Source organism: Emys orbicularis, chromosome 5 (genome assembly GCF_028017835.1).
Source record: "Emys orbicularis isolate rEmyOrb1 chromosome 5, rEmyOrb1.hap1, whole genome shotgun sequence".
Lineage (NCBI taxonomy): Eukaryota > Metazoa > Chordata > Testudines > Emydidae > Emys > Emys orbicularis.
This window is the reverse complement of record NC_088687.1, coordinates 34,887,488-34,912,045: the sequence shown is the minus strand read 5'-3', so window position 1 is coordinate 34,912,045 and position 24,558 is coordinate 34,887,488. Positions and strand designations below refer to the sequence as shown.

Below are 24,558 nucleotides of genomic sequence, written 5' to 3'. Positions count from 1 at the left end.
CGGGGCGGCGCCCGGAGCTCGCGCTCTCGGGGAGCTCACACCCGCGCCCATCCCAGCCCCACGTCGGGCCGCAGTCCGGCTGCAAACGCTTCCCGGGAGGCCCCGCTGTATGCAGGCGGGTAGCTCGCAAGCACAGCCTCGCTCGTGCGCTTAACGCTCGGCGGGTCCCGACCCGCTACGTCACTGCAGGACCCTACAGCTCGCGGGGCTCAGAACCAAGCCCCAGGCCCGGCGCCAGCCCGAGCCCCCGACACGCTGGAACAAGATAAGCACGCGCAGCCCTGACCGCTAAGGGCAGGCGCTTCACTGGCCCAGTGCGCACGCGCAATGGCCCCCGCCATCCGCACATGCTCAGTAGCAGAAAGCCCGCTTCCCCCCCTTCTTGGAGGAAGGGCACCGTTGTGGCATGACAAGGGAGAGGGCGGGGAGGCCGCCGAGTAGCGCCCCCCTCCCCCCGTCGCCATGCCGCTGGAAAGCTTAGCTCGCATCATCAAAGTGCAGCTGCCTGCCTACCTCAAGCGCCTGCCCTTGCCCGAGAGCATCAGCGGCTTCATCAGGCTGACAGGTACCGCGGGCTGGGCCCCCTCTGCTAGCCCCGCCAGGATCCAGCCGTCCCCTATTCCCTCCCCTCTTCCCGCCCCCTCACCTCTCGGCCTTCCCCTCAGCCTATTCCTTCCTCTCCCCCACTTCCCCGGCGTCCCCCACCTCATCCCTTCCCCTCCCAGCGCCCCATCCAATTCCTGTGCCCCCACCTCTCGGCCTTCCCCACCTCATCCCTTCCCCTCCCAGCGCCCCATCCAATTCCTGTGCCCCCACCTCTCGGCCTTCCCCACCTCATCCCTTCCCCTCCCAGCGCCCCATCCAATTCCTGTGCCCCCACCTCTCGGCCTTCCCCACCTCATCCCTTCCCCTCCCAGCGCCCCATCCAATTCCTGTGCCCCCACCTCTCGGCCTTCCCCACCTCATCCCTTCCCCTCCCAGCGCCCCATCCAATTCCTGTGCCCCCACCTCTCGGCCTTCCCCACCTCATCCCTTCCCCTCCCAGCGCCCCATCCAATTCCTGTGCCCCCACCTCTCGGCCTTCCCCGGCCTTCCCCACCTCATCCCTTCCCCTCCCAGCGCCCCATCCAATTCCTGTGCCCCCACTTCTCGGCCTTCCCCGGCGTCCCCCACCTCATCCCTTCCCCTCCCAGCGCCCCATCCAATTCCTGTGCCCCCACCTCTCGGCCTTCCCCACCTCATCCCTTCCCCTCCCAGCGCCCCATCCAATTCCTGTGCCCCCACCTCTCGGCCTTCCCCACCTCATCCCTTCCCCTCCCAGCGCCCCATCCAATTCCTGTGCCCCCACCTCTCGGCCTTCCCCACCTCATCCCTTCCCCTCCCAGCGCCCCATCCAATTCCTGTGCCCCCACCTCTCGGCCTTCCCCGGCGTCCCCCACCTCATCCCTTCCCCTCCCAGCGCCCCATCCAATTCCTGTGCCCCCACCTCTCGGCCTTCCCCTAGCCCTTTAGCCTATTCGTCCCCCCCACACACACACACTTCCCCGGCATCCCCCACCTCATTGGGGGGGAGGGATAGCTTAGTGGTTTGAGCATTGGCCTGCTAAATCCAGGGTTGTGAGTTCAATCCTTGAGGGGGCCACTTAGGGATCTGGGGCAAAAATCAGTACTTGGTCTTGCTAGTGAAGGCATGGGGCTGGACTCAATGACCTTTCAAGGTCCCTTCCAGTTCTATGAGATAGGTATATCTCCATATAGATTTTATTTTAAATCCCTTCCCCGCCCAGTGCCCCCATCCTATTCCTTGCCACTCCCCGCTGAGTCCCCAGCCTTCCCCCTGGCCCCTCCATCCCATTCACTTCCTCCCTGCTTCCTCCCCATCCCATTGCTTTCCCCTAGAGCTCCCCTTTCTTGCCCCTGATGGGTGTCCGGAAGGAGGAAGTGAGGCAGCTAACATAACTGGCAAGAGAGTTGCTGATTTCAGTGCCCTCTCCTGCTGGTGGGTGCAAATTTGGCTTTGTGTGCCTTAGTTTCCCTTGACCTAAGGGGGTGCCTGCACTTCTGCCTTGTTTGCTTCACAGTGGCAGACAGAGAAGCAAGTCTGTGGCTAAAATAACTGCCAGCGGTAAAATATTTACTCTTGCAAAATATTACTTCCCCCAGATCTAGTGCGAGTTGTTCCTACAAGTCTTAAGAATGACTCTGTTGACTGCCAGCCCAGCGCTGCAGCCTCTTCCCTGGATCAAGTTGTGTTCTTTATGCCTCTAATATTACCTCCAGCAACAAGATTTTGCAGTCTGAAAGTGGCTAATAAATCTGATGATACCTGTGGCAGAATAGACTCCAGCTTGCTTCTCTATAGCTACATGGGCTCTGCCTGGCTCATAGGACAGAAAGCAAGTTTTATCATGAGCCATGACTTGAAGACCTGCAGGGAGCAGTTGTTTTGAGTAAGAAGGGGCTGGATGTTGTTTTACAGGTCTTTTCCAACTGTAACCATACTTTAAAATCTTACACATCACTTTAGCAGCTCTCCCTCAGTTCAGATTATAATCACAGCTCAGCCTGGACTAATTAATCACTTTATAATTGTTAAATATAAGACTTGCACTTTTAACCTTTAAAAAAAACAACAACCACACACATTAGGTTAAAAAAAATGTCAAAAACAGGCTTAACAAGTTTTTATCTGTTCTATAATTACCAGGCAAAGATTCTTAAACCAGTGTTAAACTGAACCTACTTTAGCAATATCAACTAACAGACTTTGTGCCTGATTTTCATTTACACTGAGGCCCTTTATATTTTGACTGATTCTCATTTACTTACCATGAGCCTTAGACTAAATGAATATCAGGCTGTTTTTAAGGCTCCATCTGTAGTTCATTTACAGCCAAGTTAGGGGACCTGGTTAACTTGGTTCTGTAACTAGCCTAACGCAGTTGCCAAACACAGAAAACTTTGGGTTTTTTTGTTGTTTTTTAAAAAATTCTTACAAACAACTGTTTGACAGAGCACCCTTTTAAAAAAAAAAAGTAACATACTATTTAAAGTATTTCTTTAAAATGTTATGGAAAGGATTTTCTGCTCCCCTGGTGACTTTTTTTTTTTTTATAAGTGTCTCCTTAGCAAGGGAAATAGGGAAAATAACCATACAAAGTGCTGCCAATTGCACAAAGTGAACTAACTGAAAAAAGAGAGATTTTTCCCCTCCTAATTTTGTACCTGCTACAATTATGTTTTCCAACAGAATTGTGATTTTTCAGGTTTGTGTCCCCTTAAGATCCCAACTATGTTACAAATTAGAACTATTTGAACCGGTTTCTAGATGCAGTTGTAGTGTGGATAGGACCTCAAGTATCATTGTTTTAGCTAGCATGGTTTGTTTGGGGACATAAAAAAAATTAAAGATAAGAATCATTGCTCTGGCAGGGTAAAAGGTCCTTTAAAAGGTCCGCTTGTTGGAGGTGGTTTAATTATGCCGATGGGAGAGCTCTCGCCCGTCAGGATAGAGCGGCTACACCAGCGATCTTACTGTGGCACAGCTGCAGCGATACAGCTGTGCTGCTGTAAGCTCACTAGTGTAAACATGGCCGTAGTCTCTTCTTGCTTCAGCCATCTGAGCTCATACATTTATGTAACTGAGGAGGTATGAAGTCTACCTGTATATTCATACACACCACATCTATCTTTAAGTGCACAACTGACAGCATAAGGGAATACACTACTTTTAGTGCTCAATCCTGCAGTTTCAAACATTATAACTATTAAACACGAGCTTTTAAAAATTTAGCAAAGTACTTACTGGTCACTAAGGCCAGTTAGCATACCAGCTTTGAAGTTTCAAGCTTCAGTCATGTGAGTTATTCTGAAAAAGATAATCAAAACTTTTTTTTAAGAGTGAGGTGCGGAGGGGAGCTGTTTACCCTAAACAAAATCCTTTCAGCTAATTGATTTGAAACTTGGAATAAAATAAATTATCACCTCTGGGAGGGGCCAGTCATGTGACATTTCAGTCCCAAAGGTGAATGTTTCAGAAACAAATGAACATAGGTAGAAGAGGGGATTAGAATGGAAACTGCTTTGTGATTGCTATAGGAATTTGGTGACAATTTCTTAGCTGAAAAATTCCAGAAGTCCTGTACGTTCACTGGCTCTGGTACTTACTGATTTAATGAACACTTGAACAATCAAGCATAGTGAAAGTATGGATGCAGATACAAAATGCAGTCAGAAATACATGGCTACATGGCTAACATTCCAAATCTGGACACAAGATTCATTTCTGCAGTATTTAATAGACTGGTGTCCATTGTCACACTTAAATGTCTTTTCTCTAAGATGTAATGTATGCATCATGTTGATAGCACTAAATTGAGAAAAACAGCCAAGAATGCTATGGGTGCAAGATTGAAGTATTTCAGTGTTATGGCACACAGCAAACTTAATGAGTCTTTTTCAAGAGCATCCTCCTTGAAATAATATTCTCTTGGCTCACAGCCCCTTTTTTTTCTTAGCAGCAGCAGCTTGACATAACAGCACATGATTGATAGTATGACATTGCTAGACTAGATGCGATAAATCGATCCCCGCTGGATTGATCGCTGCCCGCCAATCCAGCTGGTAGTGAAGACATACCCTTGGTTTCCTGACATGCTTTTAAAGTCTTTGGCTCTGATCTGTGCTGACAAATCCTTTTAACCTTGTAGAGTTACATTCACTTCAGTGGCGCTGCACATGGGCAAAAGGATCTGCCCGCCCAGATCAAATGGCAAGAACCTTAAGTTATTCAAACAGCAGCTGTAATGTGGGCATGTTGAATAATAAGTTTTGAAGTACTAAATTTATACAGCAACGCACTCTACTACATTGCTTTATGGAATCATTTAATGATGGGACATGTTTGCCTGCTTCTTCCAAAAAGTCGCTCAACAAGAATACAGCCAAATCAGGGGTTATATGGTGCCAAAACTGCTCTTGAACTGAGTAATCGGCAGGAATTTTCACTTAATTTTTAGCAGAGCTCATTTAAAAAGACACCTTCAAAGTGTTTCCCTAACTCTTGAAAAAATAACCCCTTGAAGTTTGAAACAGACATCTGGTTACTTCTTGAAATATTTCTTCTATTGTTGAATTTTTCCTCCCGAAGGGCTGCAGTTGGAGACTAAGGACTTGTCTGCACTAGGAAGTTGTACCACTTTACAATCCAACAGCAAACCAGAATAGTTAAATTCTACAATCCAGGAAACTATATGTTCTGGACGGTGCCTGCTCGAAGCACTGTGGCAGCTGTAATTCAATAAGTTACTGATTAAGAACTAAAAGATTACAGTATACTAATACAACCATATTTTGTACAAAGCAGATTAAATATACAAGCATTTTCTAGGACATTTGCTACTCTTTGTATTGTATTACAGCCCCTGTTTGTTGTTCTCCTGTCCCTAACCTGCCTACTTTTCTGTCTGTCCTTAGGTCGTGAGCACCTAGGAGAAGGGTTTGTCCCATCTTGAATGTCTGGGAAGTGGCTAGCACTGGTAGCTAGTAGGCACTAGTGATTAGTTGTTAGCATTGTAGGTACTACAATAATAAAATCATCACAACATTTATATAATTGTTGTAGGTGTGTTTACCATTTTACAAAACATGTGTAGACAAGATCACTGCCTTGAATATTATGCAGTGTAACTCAAAGTATTCACACAATAACAGCTCAAATTCAAGACAAGGAAGGAGATATTATAGAACATATCAAATGAATTATGGTCAATGAAAGATGACTATACAGCACAGAAGTGTAGAGTTAAAATTTTATTTATTACTAATATTTACTACTATAAATGAAAGAGAATGAATGTTCTTTGGCAGCCTCAAATGAAAATTTACAAACTTTGATTTAGTTTGTTTCCTGGCTGTGAAAGAAGGGAAGTAATTTAAAAATATTATTTGTACTGAGTGAGCATCTACTTGGCCATCAATCAAGGATCAGGGACCTGTGCTATGCACCATACTCACTAAGCACACATTTGTTTGAGTGTCGATCTTGTAGTCTCAAGCAAAAGCAAGCCTGACCCCAGAATCAGGGTTGGCCCTAAAATAATATTTGGCCATTAGAACTTTTCTTCTTTTGCATCCCTAAGTTTAATTAGGAAAAACTGTTTCTAAGTAAAAGCTCTTACCTTATCAATCACAGAGAAAGAGGGGGAAAACACAGGGTGGAGAGCAGCATCTTGGTTGATAAAATCAACCAAGATGCTGCTCTCATTTTATCATACTGGTTGATAAAAATCCTGGGCCCCCTCTACGCTAGAAACTGAACCATTTTTTGAGATCTGATGTCAGTCATGGCCTCTCTCTGACGGCTTATGTTGACAGGACAAACTATACTCAATACAATATACAGAACCACAATTCACCGAAAGTACAAGCATCAAGGGTTAGCAGGGAGGAAGGGAACAATGTTTGGAATTGGGTTTCAGACACTATCTTCTAGTGTTGTCACACCCTTAATGTTCAAAAGTCTCTACCTCTTACTTTCTTGCCATGGCTGCCTCTTCCCCCCCTTCCCGTGTGTTTGTTCACATCAGTCATGCTGAAATGTACAGTACTGTCTCATGATGATCATGCTTTTTATGCTGGCAGTATAAATATATACAATATATAGACAACCTTTATCTGTACATCAAAATGACATGTTCATGAGTGAGGTAAGATAAGCATCAAATTCCCTGTAGGAATTACATGCTGATTATATTTTAATTTTTCAGTGGAGGGCCACAGGCACAATGTTGGTAACCTAAGCAGAATCCCATACAGGAAGAGGCCACTTTTATGAAGCCTCTCTTACAAATGTTTGAGCCACGTCTGTTCAGAATATATGCTCCTGTAGTTGCTGTGAAAGAGTGTGTGGGGTGAAGGGGAGGGAATAGAGAAGGCAGGGGCACATTGAGAAGTAGCCTCCACAGACCACTTGAGTGAATCTCTGACCTTGTCATCTTACATAGTAGTGTGACAAGCTGCATGTGGATCTAATAGGGGATTTGGGGTTTCTTAATTTATTAAACTGTGATCCAACACTGACAGGACTATCTGTTCTTCCTGCTCCACCTAACTTGCTGAGTTATCTAGTGGGAATCTGAAATTAGAGGTTTTTTGTGTTTAGAGTGCGTGGAAGTGAGAACTCCTTGACTGAATCTGTAAAAACAGGAAGCAGTACAATCATCTGTTAGAAAAAGCCCCCTGCTAGTTAACTTTGAGGAGAATGTAATTCAGGAAGTAACTTCTGAATTTGCATAGAGCCTGGAGTCACTGAAAATCCTAATGCAATAGCACATTGCATGCTGAATGGTGGATAGTTCATACACATTTAGTGTTTTAACTTACTGATGAGCTGCTCTGTAGCCAGTTGGAATAGAAAGTGGTGTAATAATTACAGTAGTAAGTAAGCACCTAATAGTGCATACATAATTTATTTTTGAAACTGATATTAGAAAGTATCAGAGGGGTAGCCATGTTAGTCTGGATCTGTAAAAAGCGACAGAGTCCTGTGGCGCCTTATAGACTAACAGAAGTATTGGAGCATAAGCTTTCGTGGGTGAATACCCACTTCATCAGACGTATTCACCCACGAAAGTTTATGCTCCAATACTTCTGTTAGTCTATAAGGTGCCACAGGACTCTTTGTCGCTGATATTAGAAAGTAATTAAAAAATGCAACAAAGCTACCTCTACTGCTCAGTTTTTCTATGAACACCCTGTTTTGTATTAAAGAACCACTCTGGGTGACACACTCCTTCCACCTGATTTTTTTTCTTTTCCAAATGAGAGGGAGAGGACAGAATATCAGCTGCAGGAAGCTTCAATGTACGCTGTGGCCATTCACTTTAGTTAGGCTGTCACTGTCAGGGTTCCCTTTCCGTTCACATCTAATAAAGGTCTTGTTACTGTCAGGGAACTTAAAGTGTGAGTATGAAAAAAATGAGTGGACATCTACTTCCCAGAAACTGGCAAGGGGAAAAATAGGGAGAGGGGCAACACCCTGGTAAGAGGCCTATGCCCCAGCTTCTTGGGCGAGAGTTACTCCCAGACACTCTCCAGGGACTCCACTTTTTGGATTGGTCATTGGTTAGCAGAAGTGTAAGTTTGAAGACTCACCCCTTTCTGATTGTAGAGGGAGAAGGAAAGTCTGGTCTCTTTTTCCTTCCCTTCTCTTGTGTTCTTTGGAGGTACCGAGATTTGTCTTTGTTACTCTACCCCTTTCCCACCCTCTATTTTTGGGTGCCCTCAGAAATAGCTCCAGTGATTCGCTCTGATGCTCAGCATTCCCAAGCAATAGCACTGTGAAATTGGCTTGATTCTTATGTTTGTGTTGTCCACAGAATTCCGCATAGCATCAGTGAGCAGAATCTTGTTAATTTTATTGGATCTGCTTCAGAAAGCTAGGTGTAGCAACAGAGGCAGGGGAGCTGTTTGTAGGCTCAGAAAGACATTATTGCATGAGCTCAAATTTGAAATGTTAATTTTTCAAGCCATATTAAAGGGTATCCCCGTGGAAGTTCTGTGGCAATATTTTGTATCATGTCAACTTTGTTTTGATTCTCTGGAAAGCCTCCAGGTCCCATATAAATATACTGCATAAGTCATTGGCTAGTGAAGCTAAAAACCCTGTGCATTTTGCTACCACAGTACAAATAATAAATAACAGCTTCCTATTCTGGTTGTTACTTGTCTTCTCTCTGTGTTTCCTCTCTGTGGGTTTGTACCCATGTGGGCTGAGACTTTGTTCCTCAGTCATGCCTACCAGATCAGCTATTATGTCTTTGAGCTTGGCTTGAGGTTCTCCGTGCTATGTTAAGATGCCAATCACTATTCAAAAATCTATTTAATGCCATTTGATTCTAATGGTATTTTTAGATGAGGCCCTTCTTCTCCCTGTGTGTTTAGTCTTATTAAGTGTGCTACATGTTTTGTAAGTGCCCTACTTTGGTCTGTAGTGCTCCCAAGTGTGCATCTTATCTGTCTTGGAGCTCTGAGAAGATCTTACAGATTTGGGGAGGCCAGGTAACTCACCTTCTCTGCTAGTGGGTCTACTGAATATGTGATTTGAAAAATTATTTCAGGGGAGAGAATCTTTTCTTATGTTAATTGCATTCTCACTAAATGTACCTTCACAAGTTAAAAAATGTATTAAAATCCTTTAAGTGGTGGTTTGATTTCCGAATCTTCATGTGCTGGAACAAAAGCTTTCCATACAGCATTTTGTCGTATGCGTAACACCTGCTGTGTCAGCACACAACATGGTTAAGGCATAATTCCTATCTGCAAAACCTGACCACAGGATCACTTACTTCCTAAGACCTTATTTTCAGGATGCATTGTTTCTGCTATTGGCGATTGAAAGAATAGGGGAGGTTATGCCAGATTATCCTGGAACAGTGGTTGAGTCCACAAGGTACCACTACTTACTTTAATCTAGGGTGACCAGATAGCAAGTGTGAAAAATCGGGATGGGGGTAATAGGTGCCTATATAAGAAAAAGCCTCGAAAAATCAGGACTGTCCCTATAAAATTGGGACATCTGGTCACCCTACTTTAATCAGATACACTTGAGAGGTTTGCTTCTCCAGCTAGGTCATTGGTTCTTGCCATACATACTCTGAGCCCAGTCCTTTGAGGTTCCAAAGATTCACTCAGTTCTTCTGCCGATTTCCTTGCAAAATGAGGGTACTCAAGACTTCACATAGCTGTCACTGATGCTAATGACAAGAACAGACAAGCTATCAGCAACTGGTGTCTAGCACGTATAAATACTCTACAACATTTACAGATATTACCGTGAATACTTCAGAATTTAGTACTGTGGAGAACTCAAAAGTTTTCTTGAGTGTGAGACAATGGGAAAAGTCAGAGGTAACAGAAATTTCTATGTAGTATTGCAGGGGCTGATGTTAGCAAATTCTATGAGAAAGCAAACTAAGAGTGACTCTTGCAGTTGGAGTTGCAGAAAGACTGTGCTTCCAGTCAAATTTCTATACTGAAGTTGGGTACTTCTCCCTTTGGCAGTTTATATGCCTCTTTCACACAAGCCATGGTGCTTTAAATGCTCATTGTCATTCTCCCAGGTAACGTACGTTAAGGAGGGCTTTTACTTCAAAGGCTAAGGAATGAATAAAGAGTGAATAAATATCACCATGCAGCACTTTCATTATGTTACATACTTTCCCAAACAGAATTCATTTCAAAAGAGGCATGGCATTCGGAGTTGTGAAAGTACATATGTGTGTTCTTTTCTTTTAATAATCTGTTTACCACAAATGCAGCCCTGTTGTACAGAATAAAAAAACCTACTGCATCTTTTTGGGTTACTTGAAGCTTTTAGGACAAAAAATACTTCTCATCTTTGGTTTGCTGTATTACATTTCCCTTCTTTTAATCTTGAAACACAAACTGTAGAACACATCTAGCTATATTTTGGCCCTAAGCCCATTTGAAGAGGAACTTGGTTTGAATGCAAACAGCAAGATAATTGGGTACTGTGTTCTTTTACAAGGAGCTTATGTAATAGTTTGGGCTCCATGACCAGCCTATTCAAAAATTCTCTTTATTTAAAAAAATATTTTAAGCGTACTTCCCTCTTTGAGGATTAAAGTGTAAATCCAAATAATAACCAAGAATTAATATTCTGCTTCCGCGTAGCTCATTTCATCAGAGTCTGAGGGGAAGCACCTTAGCAGGTTCTATTGAAGTCAATGGAGCAATGACAATTTACACCACTTGAGGCTCTGCTCCTGTATATGTCTTGTAAAGGTTTATATATACCCCCATTTTACTGGTATATGTGGATGCTTTAGAATGATGCAAAAGGGTGAGTGAGTCTTGAGAGCATACTTAGCGCAAATAGAATATTGAGGAAATTCAGGAGGAAACTTAAAACAAGTTCTTCAGTGTATGCTCAAGTGGCAATTTTCTGTGGCTTATATATGTTTACTTGGCCAAATCCAGATGGGTTTTTGTGGGGACAGCAAAAGAGACCTGTCTGGTTTCAAGAGCCTCTGTCTGCCAAATGGTAATATCCTGCTCCAAAGTCTTGAGGCACTAGAGCTCTTAAAAAAATAAAAATAAATAAACATTGGCAAAATGACTTTTTTCCCCACTAACTTCCGTCTTAGAAATGGTTGTACCATTTCCACTGATTTTTTTTTTCTTTTAAGATTTCAACCTGAAGACAACACCAGCCATGGAAAAACTTCAGACCCAATGGTTAAAATTTGCTGAAGTTATAAGTAATTGAAAACACAGGGTGATAGGAAATCTTAGGCAACCTTAACCTATACATGCACATGTATGTAGAAGAAGTTTAAGCCTGATGCAGTGTAGAAGAGGAATCAATGGAGAGATCCAAAATAGGATTCACACTCAAAGAAGAACCCTTAAGAATGCTCACTCAAATTAGCCTCTGGCCATTTTCTAACAAACACAACACATATTGTTAGCAGTTCCTCTTATATTTGTTAGAAAATGATCCAAAGCTAATTTGAGTGAGCAGGTATAGCATTAGGGAGCCTTTGTTTAGTGTGAATCATGGTTTGGATCTCTCCACTGATTTCCCCTTCCTCTACTGCATCAATCTTAAACTATGAGTGAGAATCTGGCCCCATTGAGATCAATGGGAGTTTTGCTCTGGACTTCTCTGGAGCCAGGAGTTTACCCTTTGTTCTGTCTCCAGAAACCTATGTGCTCTTTCTCTATTTTCCAGTCTCTCTTCACTAGTCCACTCCATCTGTTAGCCTCCATGCCCTACTCATTCTAAATCAAATAGGAAGAGCTGCTTCTGTGCTATTTGAGTGTAACTGATGCTGAAATCAGTTCACAACCCTAGTGCTCTATATAAGTCTAGTGTGTTTTTTAGTTTCAGAATGGCTGCGGTTATTGCCGTTCCTGGGTGTCCTGGCACTACTTGGATACCTGGCTCTTCGTCCGTTCCTCCCCAAGAAGAAACAGCAGAAGGATAGCTTGATTAACCTCAAGATCCAGAAGGAAAATCCCAAAGTAGTAAATGAAATAAACATTGAAGATCTGTGCCTCACTAAAGCAGCTTACTGTAGGTGTTGGCGTTCTAAGACGGTAAGGTGCTTTATAGCAACGCCATAGGGCTATGGAATTAACTTATTATTGTCAGTTCTGGTTTCTGTGAATTGGAGCACATTACTCCCACCCTGAGGCTGGACAGGTTCATGGGTTCTCTAAGAGTTGTGCAGTTCTTTATCTCCACTCTAAACCTATGCAGGAGAGCTTAGAAACCTACAAGCCACATGATGGTCTGTACTGTGCACAATCCTGGACCTATGAAACTTTCCCAATGAAATGTTTTGTTAAAACAGATCCTTTTATACAAAACGTTTAGATGAAACAGCATTTTCCAATGGGGGGGGGGGGGGCAGGGGAAAAGGTTTCATCAAAACTTGACCAGCTCTGGAATGAATCTTAAAATACATTGGGTGCCTCTGGATTTAGCTGCTCCTCCATTGGGCTATTTTGTCATGGAGAAAGCTTTATTTTTTTTTTAAATACACTTTGTAGCTAGGAGCAGATGTTCTTAATGCTTTATGCTTCTGTATGGAGTTTAATTCCTCAGCAGCAGCAGTCTTCTGACTGACCAGTGCCATATAGGGAAGATAGGGATTGCTAGGATGTTGGAAAAGAACAATAGCAGCAAACTTAAAAAAAAAGATTCTTTGTAAAATGCTCTTAAACTCCACCCTGATGCAACATGCTGTCTTTGGCACATCTAAATGGGTATGTATACAGTAACTCCTCATTTAACGTTGTCCCACTTAACATTTCAATGTTAGGTCCCTGCTCAATTAGGGAACATGCTCGTTTAAAGTTGTGCAATGCTCCCTTATAACGTCGTTTGGCTGCCTACTTGTAAGATTCTGTGGAAGAGCAGCAACTTTACAAGGGAGCATTGCACAAGTTCCGCTTCTCTGCCTCCTCCGCTTCCCCCACCGCCAAATGTTTGGCGGCGCTTAGGACTTTCTGGGAGGGAGGGGGAGGAGCAGAGCTCTGCCCCTCCCTCCCAGAAAGTCCTAAGCGCGAAGTGCTGGGAGGGAGGGGGAGGAGCAGGGAAGCCCCACTTCTCCACTCCTTCCCCTCCCTCCCAGAAAATCCTAAGGCTATTTGGCGGCGCTTAGGACTTTGTGGGAGGAGGGATGTGGTGTGCTCCAGAGAGGAGGTGGAGTGAGGGTGGGAAGAGGGGGGGCGGGGGTGGGAAGAGGGGGGGCCTGGAGTGGAGCGGGGACAGGAAGAGGTGGGCCTGGAGCATTCCCGGCAAAATCCGAGCCTGTTCTCCGGGGAAGCTGCCGCTGCAAAGGTGCTTTCTAGCGTCTTTGCCTGCAGCGGGCTGTGTCTGTGTGGGATAAGCCAGGGGCACTTCCCAACCACAGTACAGTACTGTACAGTATCCAGTATAATGCCTTTTGTCTGCCCCCCAAAAATTTCCTTGGAACCTAACCTCCCGCATTTACATTAAATCTTATGGGACAATTGGATTCGTTTAACATTGTTTCACTTAAAGTTGCATTTTTCAGGAACATAACTACAACATTAAGTGAGGAGTTCCTGTACTGTGCAGAAAAAGGGTATCTAGTCTAAAGCTGCCCAGACTTTAATAGTGAGAGCTACTTTGTTAACTGGCTGGAAGTGAAAGGACTTTTAACTTGTCTATTAAATATACAACACAGTCATAATCTTGTATCCCTATCTCCTCTGAGAAATTAAGATTAATTGCTACTTATTTGTCAGAATCAAATCTGCAGCTGGGTCACATTGTCCCTTATCCTTTAGCTTCATGGAAGGAGTGGCAACAGCTCTCATTTAGGGGATGATGTGTTGCATTTGGTTCTTAAGCAGTGGTTCCCAAACTTTAACAACCTGTGAACCCCTTTCACTAAAATGTCAAGTCTCGCGAACCCCCTCCTAAAAATGAATATTTCCAGGGATTTTCTCCTTTACCTGAGTATAAATTATAAAAGCACTGATCTTGGAAATATAAAATTTGTTTTTATGACATGCTTATTACACATTATTAATTTATTTATCATTACAGTATTTTTATTACATTATGAAAACAGCAACACTCTTCCAAGATCTCACTTTCGTAGCTTAGGAGTTCCTCCTACATAAGCATTCAGGTCTTGAGCAGTCCAGGCAAACACACATTACAACAAAGCTTAAACTTGTTCTTCATAATAATTTTTAAAACAAATACTAGCTGCCTATTTAATTTTAAAAACAGCAAAAAAATATCCACTTCCCTTTCCATTTCTTATAAGGAGTCTTGAAACCTCCTCAGTGTGATAGATATGCTTGCTTTGATCTGCTTAGCTCTTGGAAGTCCAGGGGCTCCGGGCTGCTGCCCAGGGTTCCTAGGGACAGCTCTGTCCTCCTTTAGAGAATTTTTTCCCCAAGAACCCCCTGTAACATTTCACGAACCCCAGTTTGGGAACCACTGTTCTTAAGTTACACTCTGAGCATTTCTGACCTATAGGCTTTTTTGTTGTCATTTGAGTTGGAGTCTTGATCTCATTCCAACAATATGGATTATCCTCTACACAAACGACCACCACTTGTTTTAGTTGCTTGCAGAGCTCTTACTTACTGTACAGCTTTTGTGGTTAATACACTAATCATTCTTGTCTTTTCCAGTTCCCTGTCTGTGATGGCTCTCACAACAAACACAATGAATTGACAGGCGATAATGTGGGTCCACTAATACTCAAGAAGAAAGAAGTATAGAGAATCTCTAATCCATTAAATCACGACTGATGTGAAGTCATTTATACACTTGTAATTGCAGGACACAATGTTTTATGTACGTTGTGGCATTTTTAGTCTAATGGTTGCTGTAGATTTCCTTTTGGTTTAACCTATAGTTACAGGCAAGTGCTAGACCTAGGTCTGTGATTTGATACTTTGTATGTTCTGAAGAATCATGTCTTGTGTAAAACTGTAAAGTAAACATCTTTGTAAATAGGCCTTTTTATCTGAACACAATGACCACTCCCAATCTTACAATTAAATCTTTTCAGTATGAACGTGATGTAATAAAAACCATACTACTCGTAAAGGGCCAGATGTATATCTTTCCATTGCTTTTATTATAGGCGGTGATGCTTTTAAGGAAGAATAAAGACTGCTTTTCGGGGGGGGGGGGTCCTCTTTTTGTCCTACTTAGTGGGCCAGATCTTCAGCTGGTATAACACAGCTCCATGGACTTCAATTGAGCTATTTTAGTTTATACCAGCTGAGGATTTGGCCTAATGTGTGTAATTGACTAACTCTTCTTTTTGCCATACCAATCCTTCCACCCTGACCTGCTGCACAAAATATATTGTAAGATGTAGCCATGTCAGAGGAACAAAAAATTGTTCCAAAGAGTATGGAAAAAGAAAACTAATAGCCAACATTATAGAAACAGGTCGTCTGTATTCTGATGGCCAGAGGGAGTGCAGATGCCCACATCAGTTGATTTGTGCAGTAATCCTAGACTGTCTTCAAATTAAGTCACAGTTGAGGTTAGCCAGTGATACTTACAGTACACCCTTATTTCAGGACTCCAAACTTAGCAGTTTGCCCCTTGCAGATAATTCTTACACTCATGATGCACTTTTACCCAATATGAAAGTCCCAGGGACGGAGCAGGATCCACTGTTTAAATCACAGAACTGGATTCAAGGTGTGATCTTTATTCCTGTCTTTACTACTACATCACCCAGGATAAGTCACAACCTCCCTGTGTCACCGTTTCATCTATCAGGCTTCAATAAATAATTCTTACCTAGCCCACAATGCTTATCAAAAGCTTTGATCCTTCAATGAAATGCACTACAGGTCAGTTGTTCAAAGCCTAAAGAAAAACTTAACAGATGACAGTGCCACAATCTGCATTCTATAGAGTTAGACATTAAGGCCCCCTTCATACTAGTGATTTTTTTTCACCATTGACACCAATTTACCTGAACCAGTGCTAGTAAACTTGGAAGCCCAAGTGCAGGCAGCCTGATGACTGCCAATACCATCCTCAACCTCATGTCAGAGAAATACTGCATTCAGACAGCAGCTTATCTACACTACAGCTTCTCTAATGGTGGGGGGAAAATTTTCTAATGTAAACTTAGGCCCTGTCTATAACAGGTGTTGCATTTCTAGATTTAGTGTGAGGTGCTAAAAGGGCCTGGCTGTAGTAGAACATATGGCATTTTATAGGACAGTGTTTATAAAATGTTGGGACACTATGGTTTTAACATACTTGGTCTACCAAACCATATAATGGAACTGGAGTACATACCCACTGTAAGGTTTTAATACTGTTACATAACATAGTTTGGACTTGTCCTGATAAAGGCAAGGCCAAATTGTGTCACAGAGTACTGTGGAGTTAGAACATGGTGATATTTCTAGTGTAGAGGAACCTTGATTATTATGTATATTGCTTGTCTACTTTAGGTAAAAGAATTACTATTGAGTCAATAGTGGAGAATTATTATATAAAAGTAATAAAATAATTTGAACTGAAATCTTTAAATCAAATCAAGATTGGGCTTGAACTAGACTATAGCTTTTAGAGAGACATCTAAGTTATTGGGCTTGATGGAAGAATTACTGGGTGAAATTCATGGCCTGTATTGTTTAAATGGTGTTTTCCACCCTTAAAATCCACAAGCTATCAAAAGAGGCTGGTTACATTATACAAGTCCATTTGCACTTCCAGCTTTTATCTAGTAACTCAAAACTTTTGCATCCAAGTAATTTGATTTACTCATTTGTGAGAAGTACACCGTATGCATCAGTCCACTCTTTGTAATGAAGATTGAGGTAGAGTACAAGAAGCACAAAGTTAGTTATTTGCCAAAAATCTGTTGGGTTTTTCCTCAAAAGGCTCACCTGAAGGAGAACAGCAGTAGCAAACAACATGCACTTAATGCAATTGCACATTAAAATAACTTAAATACATGACAAAATACTTTTGCCTCTTGGCTGTCAGATGAGGTTGCTGAAGTATCTTTAATCTCTAAACCAGTTAGAAATCTGGCCCCCGAACACGTATGGACTGTTTTTCTTGATTTTTCTTTTTAAAAATAGCGCAGCACAAAGCTTTATTCTGAGTATTGCACCTGTACCATATGCAGGCAGTGCATGTGAAAGCAGCAGGCCATCTCATTTCTTTTCCACTTCCTTTTCTGGCTGCTTCTATTGCCATTTTAATTCAGCAAGATACTAATAAAGTTAAGCTCTGAGGAGACATTTCAAATCCATAAATTGTCCTGGTTCAAATCCCATTGAAATCAATGGGAAGGCTTCAGTGGGTTTTGGATCAAGCTTGTTAGAGAAGAGACCTTCAAATCAAAAGTATACATGCTTGCATGTATTCCTGAACTTGCAAACATGTCATTTTGGTTCTGCAAATGTATAGCCAACCAGACAACTACAAATCTCAAATAAAGAAAGTTCACAATATTTGAAGATAGTCTTTAGACAGTTTTGGTGTGAAAGCTTCACTGTTGAAAAACCTGAACCAGGAATGATTTCACGTTAGTGCATCAAGTTTAACAGAGGGCTTTCTGTTTCAACCTACTACCACCTGGAGGTTGAAATATAAATGCACCAGTGCAACATGAAGGCTAATGGTATCAAATGCATCAGCAGGCTCAGGAAGCCTGTATTGAAGGGGACAACAGTAGCACTGCCACACATTACACCTCTTGTGCTTTTTAGTTTGTTGCAGCTAGATCTCTACAACTCCAGCTTTGTCCTATTTCTTCAAGACATTTTATCAATTAGAACCATTAGTGTTGCCATACCATCTACCCAGATCCATCTGTTCCTGTACCTAATCCTTCCTATTGCAGAGACCAGGACTGGGTTCTTCAGCTGCAGGCAATGCAGACCATAAAGTACCTAGTTAAAATGCTGTTTCTGGGCAGATGTGGGTTGGAGGAAAAATCCTTCTTGACCCTTTGACAAACAGTTTCCATCCCCAAGCATGAGACTGGGATGCTCTTATTTTAGCATGAGTAACTACAAGCATTATGAATTATACATTCTTTAAGTCTACGATGCACAAGGGAACTGATCTTGGACCCCTGAAGTCAATGGGAGCGGGATGAGGATCAAATCTGACACCTTACTGCAAAGATAGGAAAAGCCACCTTTCCAATTTCCTACTAGAATATTAGGTGGTTAGCTCTGTCCATTATTACAGTCGTCATATTTGAACATTGTTTGTGTTCTCTTCTACTGAACTTAGATGCCTTACAAATAGACTAAACAAAACAAATAATCCTCATAGTAAAATTAAAATTGGTTATTACTAGTAAAATGCTTTTAATTCTAAACCTTAATGTAGTGGCATAGTACATATCTTTAAATATTTTAAAAAACAAAATACAAAAAGGTTATAAAAATGACTCGTGCTTCTTTGGTAAAAATATTAAAACCTTTTATAAAGTTATAAATATCTTATAAAGTTATAAATATGCTTTGTAATCTTAAATCAGTCACCACCAAAAGCTATCAGTCTGACAGAAAAAAAAGACAAGTAATTCCCTATATTGATATCACTGCCACAATTACAGAGCTCTGTAAATGCCAGCAGTTCACATAGCTGATTGCTGTTTTCCTGTATTCTGTCCTAATGTAGCCCTGAACACATATCAACCTACTGCAGAATATCAAGAGCACACCACGCTGTCAAACATCAGGTTTAGGCGTTTTCTTATTTGGCTTCTATAATTTCACCTGCATACATTGCTTTTACACTTTCATATAGTAAGTTTGCATCATAAAACTCCATTGTATTTTATTTTAATTGCACATTCATTTTATTTGCGGGGAACACAAGATGGCATGGTATGCTGTAAAAGGCTTTACTGACCTAAGCTTGCCTGCATACAAGTGGCAGAGCAATGAGTGAGTTATGCAAATAACCCCAGCAACCTCAATAAAACCTTGATACCACATATCAGCATTATGTACTCTGTAAACGTGACATACTATAAATAACTATTGTAGAAATATTGAAAGGATTTTTAAAACTATTATTGGGATTATGTCATTAATCCCTTTGTTGGTAAAACCTAGTTTTAGGCCTGTGCTTGAGGCCAATTCTATTCAGCAAAGCACTTAAGCACATACTAAAATTAAGTATGTGCTTAAGTGCTTTGCTGAATGGGGGCATTAGTTACCGTGAGTCCAGCTAAACAGGACTCAGAGGGAAAGTGCAGGCTTAGAACATGAGCCTATGTTCCACCTTTTATCTCCTTTCATTTTACTTGACACTACTGGGGGATGCCACAAGAAGGCAGAGACATGTCCCTCCACAACTCGCCATGACTGACTTCATGACATGGTTTTGCAGCAGCTGTTCATACACTCATGTCCACTTCTGACAGCCCAATGCCAATCTCAGATGACCAGCAGCATATCAGGGCCAACAGCTATGTCCTTGCAGAGTGGCAGCAACTCTGAGATAGAGAGTCAGGCATGCTGACCGAAGCCCTAACAAACATCTACCTGGAGAATAGCTAATGTGGTTCCTATTTTCAAGAAGGGGAAAAAAAAGTGACCCGGGTAACTACAGGCCTGTTAGTTTAACATCTGTAATATGCAAGGTCTTGGAAAAACTTTTGAAGGAGAAAGTAGTTAAGGACCTTGAGGTCAATGGCAATTGGGACAAATTACAACATGGTTTTACGAAAGGCAGATCGTGCCAAAGCAACCTGATCTCCTTCTTTGAGAAAGTAACAGATTTTTTAGATAAAGGAAATGCGGTGGATCTAATATACCTCGATTTCAGTAAAGCGTTTGAGAAGGGCCACTAGGATGATCCGAGGAATGGAAAACCTGTTGTATGAAAGGAGACTCGAGGAGCTCGGTTTGTTTACCCTAACCAAAAGAAGGCTGAGGGGGGATATGATTGCTCTCTTTAAATATATCAGAGGGATAAATATCAGGGAGGGAGAGGAATTATTTCAGCTCAGTACTAATGTGGACACGAGAACAAATGGATATAAACTGGCCGTCGGGAAGTTTAGGCTTGAAATTAGACGACGGTTTCTAACCGTCAGAGGGGTGAAGTTCTGGAACAGCCTTCCGAGGGAAACAGTGGGGGCGAAAGACCTCTCTGGCTTTAAGATTAAGCTTGATAAGTTTATGGAGGGGATGGTTTGATGGGATAACGTGATTTTAGTCAATAGGTCAATAACATGCCATTGCTGGTAATTAGTATCAATGGTCAATGTGGGTCTGGCTGGAGAATCTTGCCCGCATGCTCGGGGTTCTACTGATCGCCATATTTGGGGTCAGGAAGGAATTTTCCTCCAGGGTAGATTGGCAGAGGCCCTGGAGGTTTTTCGCCTTCCTCCGCAGCATGGGGCAGCGGTCGCTTGCTGGAGGATTCTCTGCGACTTGAAGTCTTTAAATCATGATTTGGGGACTTCAACAGCTGAGTCAAGGGAGAGAATTATTCCAGGAGTGGGTGGGTCAGCTTTTGTGGCCTGCATCATGCGGGAGGTCAGACTAGATGATCATAATGGTCCCTTCTGACCTTAAAGTCTATGAGTCTATGAGTAATCTACCTGTTTTCAGCCACAGATGCAGATCCTGGACTAGTCTTAATGGGCTGCTGACTGGAATGGCCAAGGGGCTGACATAGTTCAGAAATTTGGCTTAGCTCACTCTTCACAGGGTGAGTGCGGGACAGCAATGCAGATGATCAGACACATGGTGGAGTGCACAATCAGAAGACTGGAAAATGGACTGACTGCAACACCTTGTTGCCCTCAATGATGCATCAGTTAGATGGCTAAACAAGCTAGATTGTGACACATCCTAAAGAAGAGGGAAAGTTAAATTATAATTCCTACATTTACCAACTGTCTAAAGAAATATCTTAAATAGCCTTTCGCCATATTTAAAAAAAAAAATCATGACTTTGAGTTCCAATATCTGAAATCTTACTAGGGCTAGAAACAAAATTTATATCCCCTTTGGAAAGCAGGGAATCTCTCCCCCTCCCCCCCCCCGGCCAACATTTTAAACTCTAGTTTTGCAAGGTCATTAGATATTTTTATACCTGTCACTGGTCCGGGATTTAATACAGCCATCATGGATCAGTTTAGTTTTAGAAAAAACTTTCACTTTTTTTCTTTGAGGAGGAGGAAGGGAAAGGAGGAAGAGGAAACATTTAGCTGGCAGTTTATTTATTTGTTTACTTTTTTAAATAGACAATATTGGGGCTGAATGTAGCTACTCAGATATTCAGAAGGTTGGAAGTGGGTCCCCCTAGAGATAGATAAATTATGAAAGTGCAGTGAGGTATGTCAAAGGTGCAGAAGATAAATGCAATTTATCAGATGGCTCTGCAGTTTATCACATAGACATCTCCACATAGGTGATGTGTACATATTAGAAACTTCAGTAGTGATTCCATAGTTGTGTTAAGATTTGCACTTAAAGCTAAAGGACTATTTCTTAATTAAATTAACTCTCAAAATTTGGCACAGTAACCATTGTTCTGAGTAAGAACAATTCTATTTCCTACATATCTTTTAAAGTAAAATATTAAGTTGATTTTTCTCTCTCCACTTCCATGTAAGACATACATCCGTAACTCTTGAGCACAGATGTGAACTACTGGAAAAACCACCACATTTCCTCATTTCATCACTAAATAATACCTACAAACAACTTCTAAATGTGATAAACAATGATTAAAACTACTGCTATTTAAAAAACAGTCCAGTCCCTCCAATAACAAACACAACCGTAGACATCAACTACAAATCCACAGCATAGACGCTACCCATCTACTAAAAAGCACAGCACCAATTCATCTTTCCAAACACTTAGAAAACATCAATTTCTAATAATTTCAAATGTGGTCAGAGTTAAAGGTCACACATTTTGTGCAGAAGAGAAGAGGAAATTGTTATGAGGTAATATGGAGAAGGTGAATTGAGACTGTAGACTACATAGTTTAAATGAAAACTTTACTACTTTTTCTGGCTTTTTTATGATTGTATATATATTATGAGTACTCAATCAATCTTAACAGGGTTTTACTGAAGTTTTTTGTTGTGTTTGTATGTATGTATGATACACACACACACACACACGTACACACACAATGCCATTTCAGAATTGCACAATATCTTTTTTTTTTTTAAGAAAATATGTTTTTTTTTCCTTTTTAAACTTAGTGTTAACAATGTAAGCACTGGACATAAAATTGATTAACCCCCTGCCAATATTAAGGGGAGCCCAAAGTCTCTGGGTACATCAAGCGTATACAGTACTATAAAAACAATTCAGTATTGTTAGTAAAAGCAGGCAGCTGAACACCAGTATGGAGTTCAAATGCAGTGCTCCCTCCTAAAAAAAATTTAATTTTTTTTAAATTAATGGAGATATCCTATCTCCTAGAACTGGAAGGGACCTTAAAAGGTCATCGAGTCCAGCCCCCTGCCTTCACTAGCAGGACCAAGTACTGATTTTGCCCCAGATCCCTTGGTGGCCCCCTCAAGGATTAAACTCACAACCCTGAGTTTAGCAGGCCAATGCTCAAACCACTGAGCTATCCCTCCCCCCAATAATATAGGATGCTCTCTTCCTGAAAGATGTTTTAATGACTCCATACCTCTGATTGGAGTAGGGGAAGCAGCTCCCCAGAGAGCGAGCTTGTCTGCCACTCCAAGGTTCCGCTGGAAAAAGGGGCGCTGAGAACAGATCATCAGGCGCTTTTGCACTGCAGCAGGCAATACCACACACCTGATTGAGGGCTTAAGGCTGGTGGCAGGTCCAATGGAAGGAGCAGATTTTGACCTTGATTAGAAAGGACTGGTTGTTGGAGGCTTGCTTCCAACTTGAGAGGTGGGGAGGGAAGATACAATTTGTAACAGGTTATTTTGGAAATCAGATCTGAATTAGATTGTATTGAATGTGTGGGAAAGACTGATGCAACAGTAAAAAGACTAGTGTTTGTATTATACATATACATTGGCCAAACCGGACAGTCTCTACACAAAAGAATAAAATGGACACAAATCTGACATCAGGAATCATAACATTCAAAAACCAGTGGGAGAACACTTCAATCTCTCTAACCACTCAGTGACAGACTTGAAGGTGGCAATTTTGCAACAAAAAAACTTCAAAAACAGACTCCAAAGAGAGACTGATGAACTTGAATTAATATGCAAATTAGATACAATTAACTTAGGTTTGAACAGAGACTGGGAATGGTTGGGTCATTACACTAATTGAATCTATTTCCCCATGTTAAAATATCCTCACACCTTCTATGGGTCATCTCGATTATCACTTCAAAGGTTTTTTTCCTCTCTCCTGCTGATGACAGCTCATCTCAATTGATTGGCCTCTTACAGTTGGTATGGCTATTCCCACCTTTCATGTTCTCTGTATGTATAAATATCTTCTTTCTGTGTGTTCCATTCTATGCATCCGATGAAGTGGGCTGTAGCCCATGAAAGCTTATGCTCAAATAAATTTGTTAGTCTCTAAGGTGCCACAAGTACTCCTGTTCTTTTTGCGGATACAGACTAACACGGCTGCTACTCTGAAACCTGTATTAAGAAAAAAAACCCACATGTCTGAGCCTTTTGCTCCCCCTGGTGAGATATTTCGGAAGGAAAATCAATCAAGACGTACATTTCCAGGTATTACTGCACTTCCAATCCATATGGAACCTGCCTTTCTAGAAAGATCCATATCACTCCATGCTAACAAACCTTGATAAGTACATACCTCCCTTGTAAAAACTGGGTGGGAGGGAGAGATATATTCAAATATTTCTTTCTTCTCCTTTATCCTCAGGTGTGCAGGGCATCCACCAGTTTCCACCATTCATTTTGGTATTGTGCTGGTCTGTTCAGGCTTCTGAGTGCCACGCTGATGGATCTGGCTCCTCTCTCTATTGCTCCATACAATGTTTCTCTAGGTCACTCTCTTTCTTTCTTTCCATGGTACTTGCCATGGCAGTCATGGAAAGCCCAAAACCCTCCAGCCCAGGGCGCTGGCCAGGAGGAGCCAAGCCCTGCATGTGCCAAAGCCCCGCACAGAACTGGCACAGAGAAGCCTCTCCACCTCTCAGCTAAGCTCTGGAGTGGTGTGGGGGAAGCGATTTCCAGCCTGTTCACGCCCCGGCCCTGCAGGCTCCACAGCAGACACCTTCCCCCCGCCCTCCTCCTCACCGCCACCCAGGCAGGGGCTTAGCACCCTCTTCACCCCCCAACCCCCGCCCTGGGTCCTGCCCCCAGGGAGTGTGGGGCTGCTCCATCCCCTAAGCATCCTCCCCTGCTGAGCCACCTCTCTGGCCAAGTTTGCTGGTGTCCCAGGACTGAGTTGTGTGTGTGCAGGAGGGAGCAGAAAATGAAACATCCCTAGTAGTAGCCATCCCAACCATAAACAACCCCTCAGTCAACCCCCCAGCCATTCCCCCTACCAGCTCCAAACTCAGCCTTCCAGCAAGCAACTCCCACA

General features: G+C 42.3%; 1 protein-coding gene across 1 annotated transcript; it reads left to right on the top strand.

Annotated features, from left to right (window-relative positions):
• The first annotated feature begins 338 nt into the window (after positions 1-338).
• CISD2 (CDGSH iron sulfur domain 2) lies at positions 339-15,127 on the top strand. Its single transcript, XM_065405001.1, has 3 exons — positions 339-565; positions 11,909-12,123; positions 14,707-15,127. Exons 1-3 carry the CDS (start codon positions 463-465, stop codon positions 14,794-14,796), a joined length of 408 nt encoding a protein of 135 aa, XP_065261073.1. The 5' UTR covers positions 339-462; the 3' UTR covers positions 14,797-15,127.
• Positions 15,128-24,558: the final 9,431 nt, after the last annotated feature.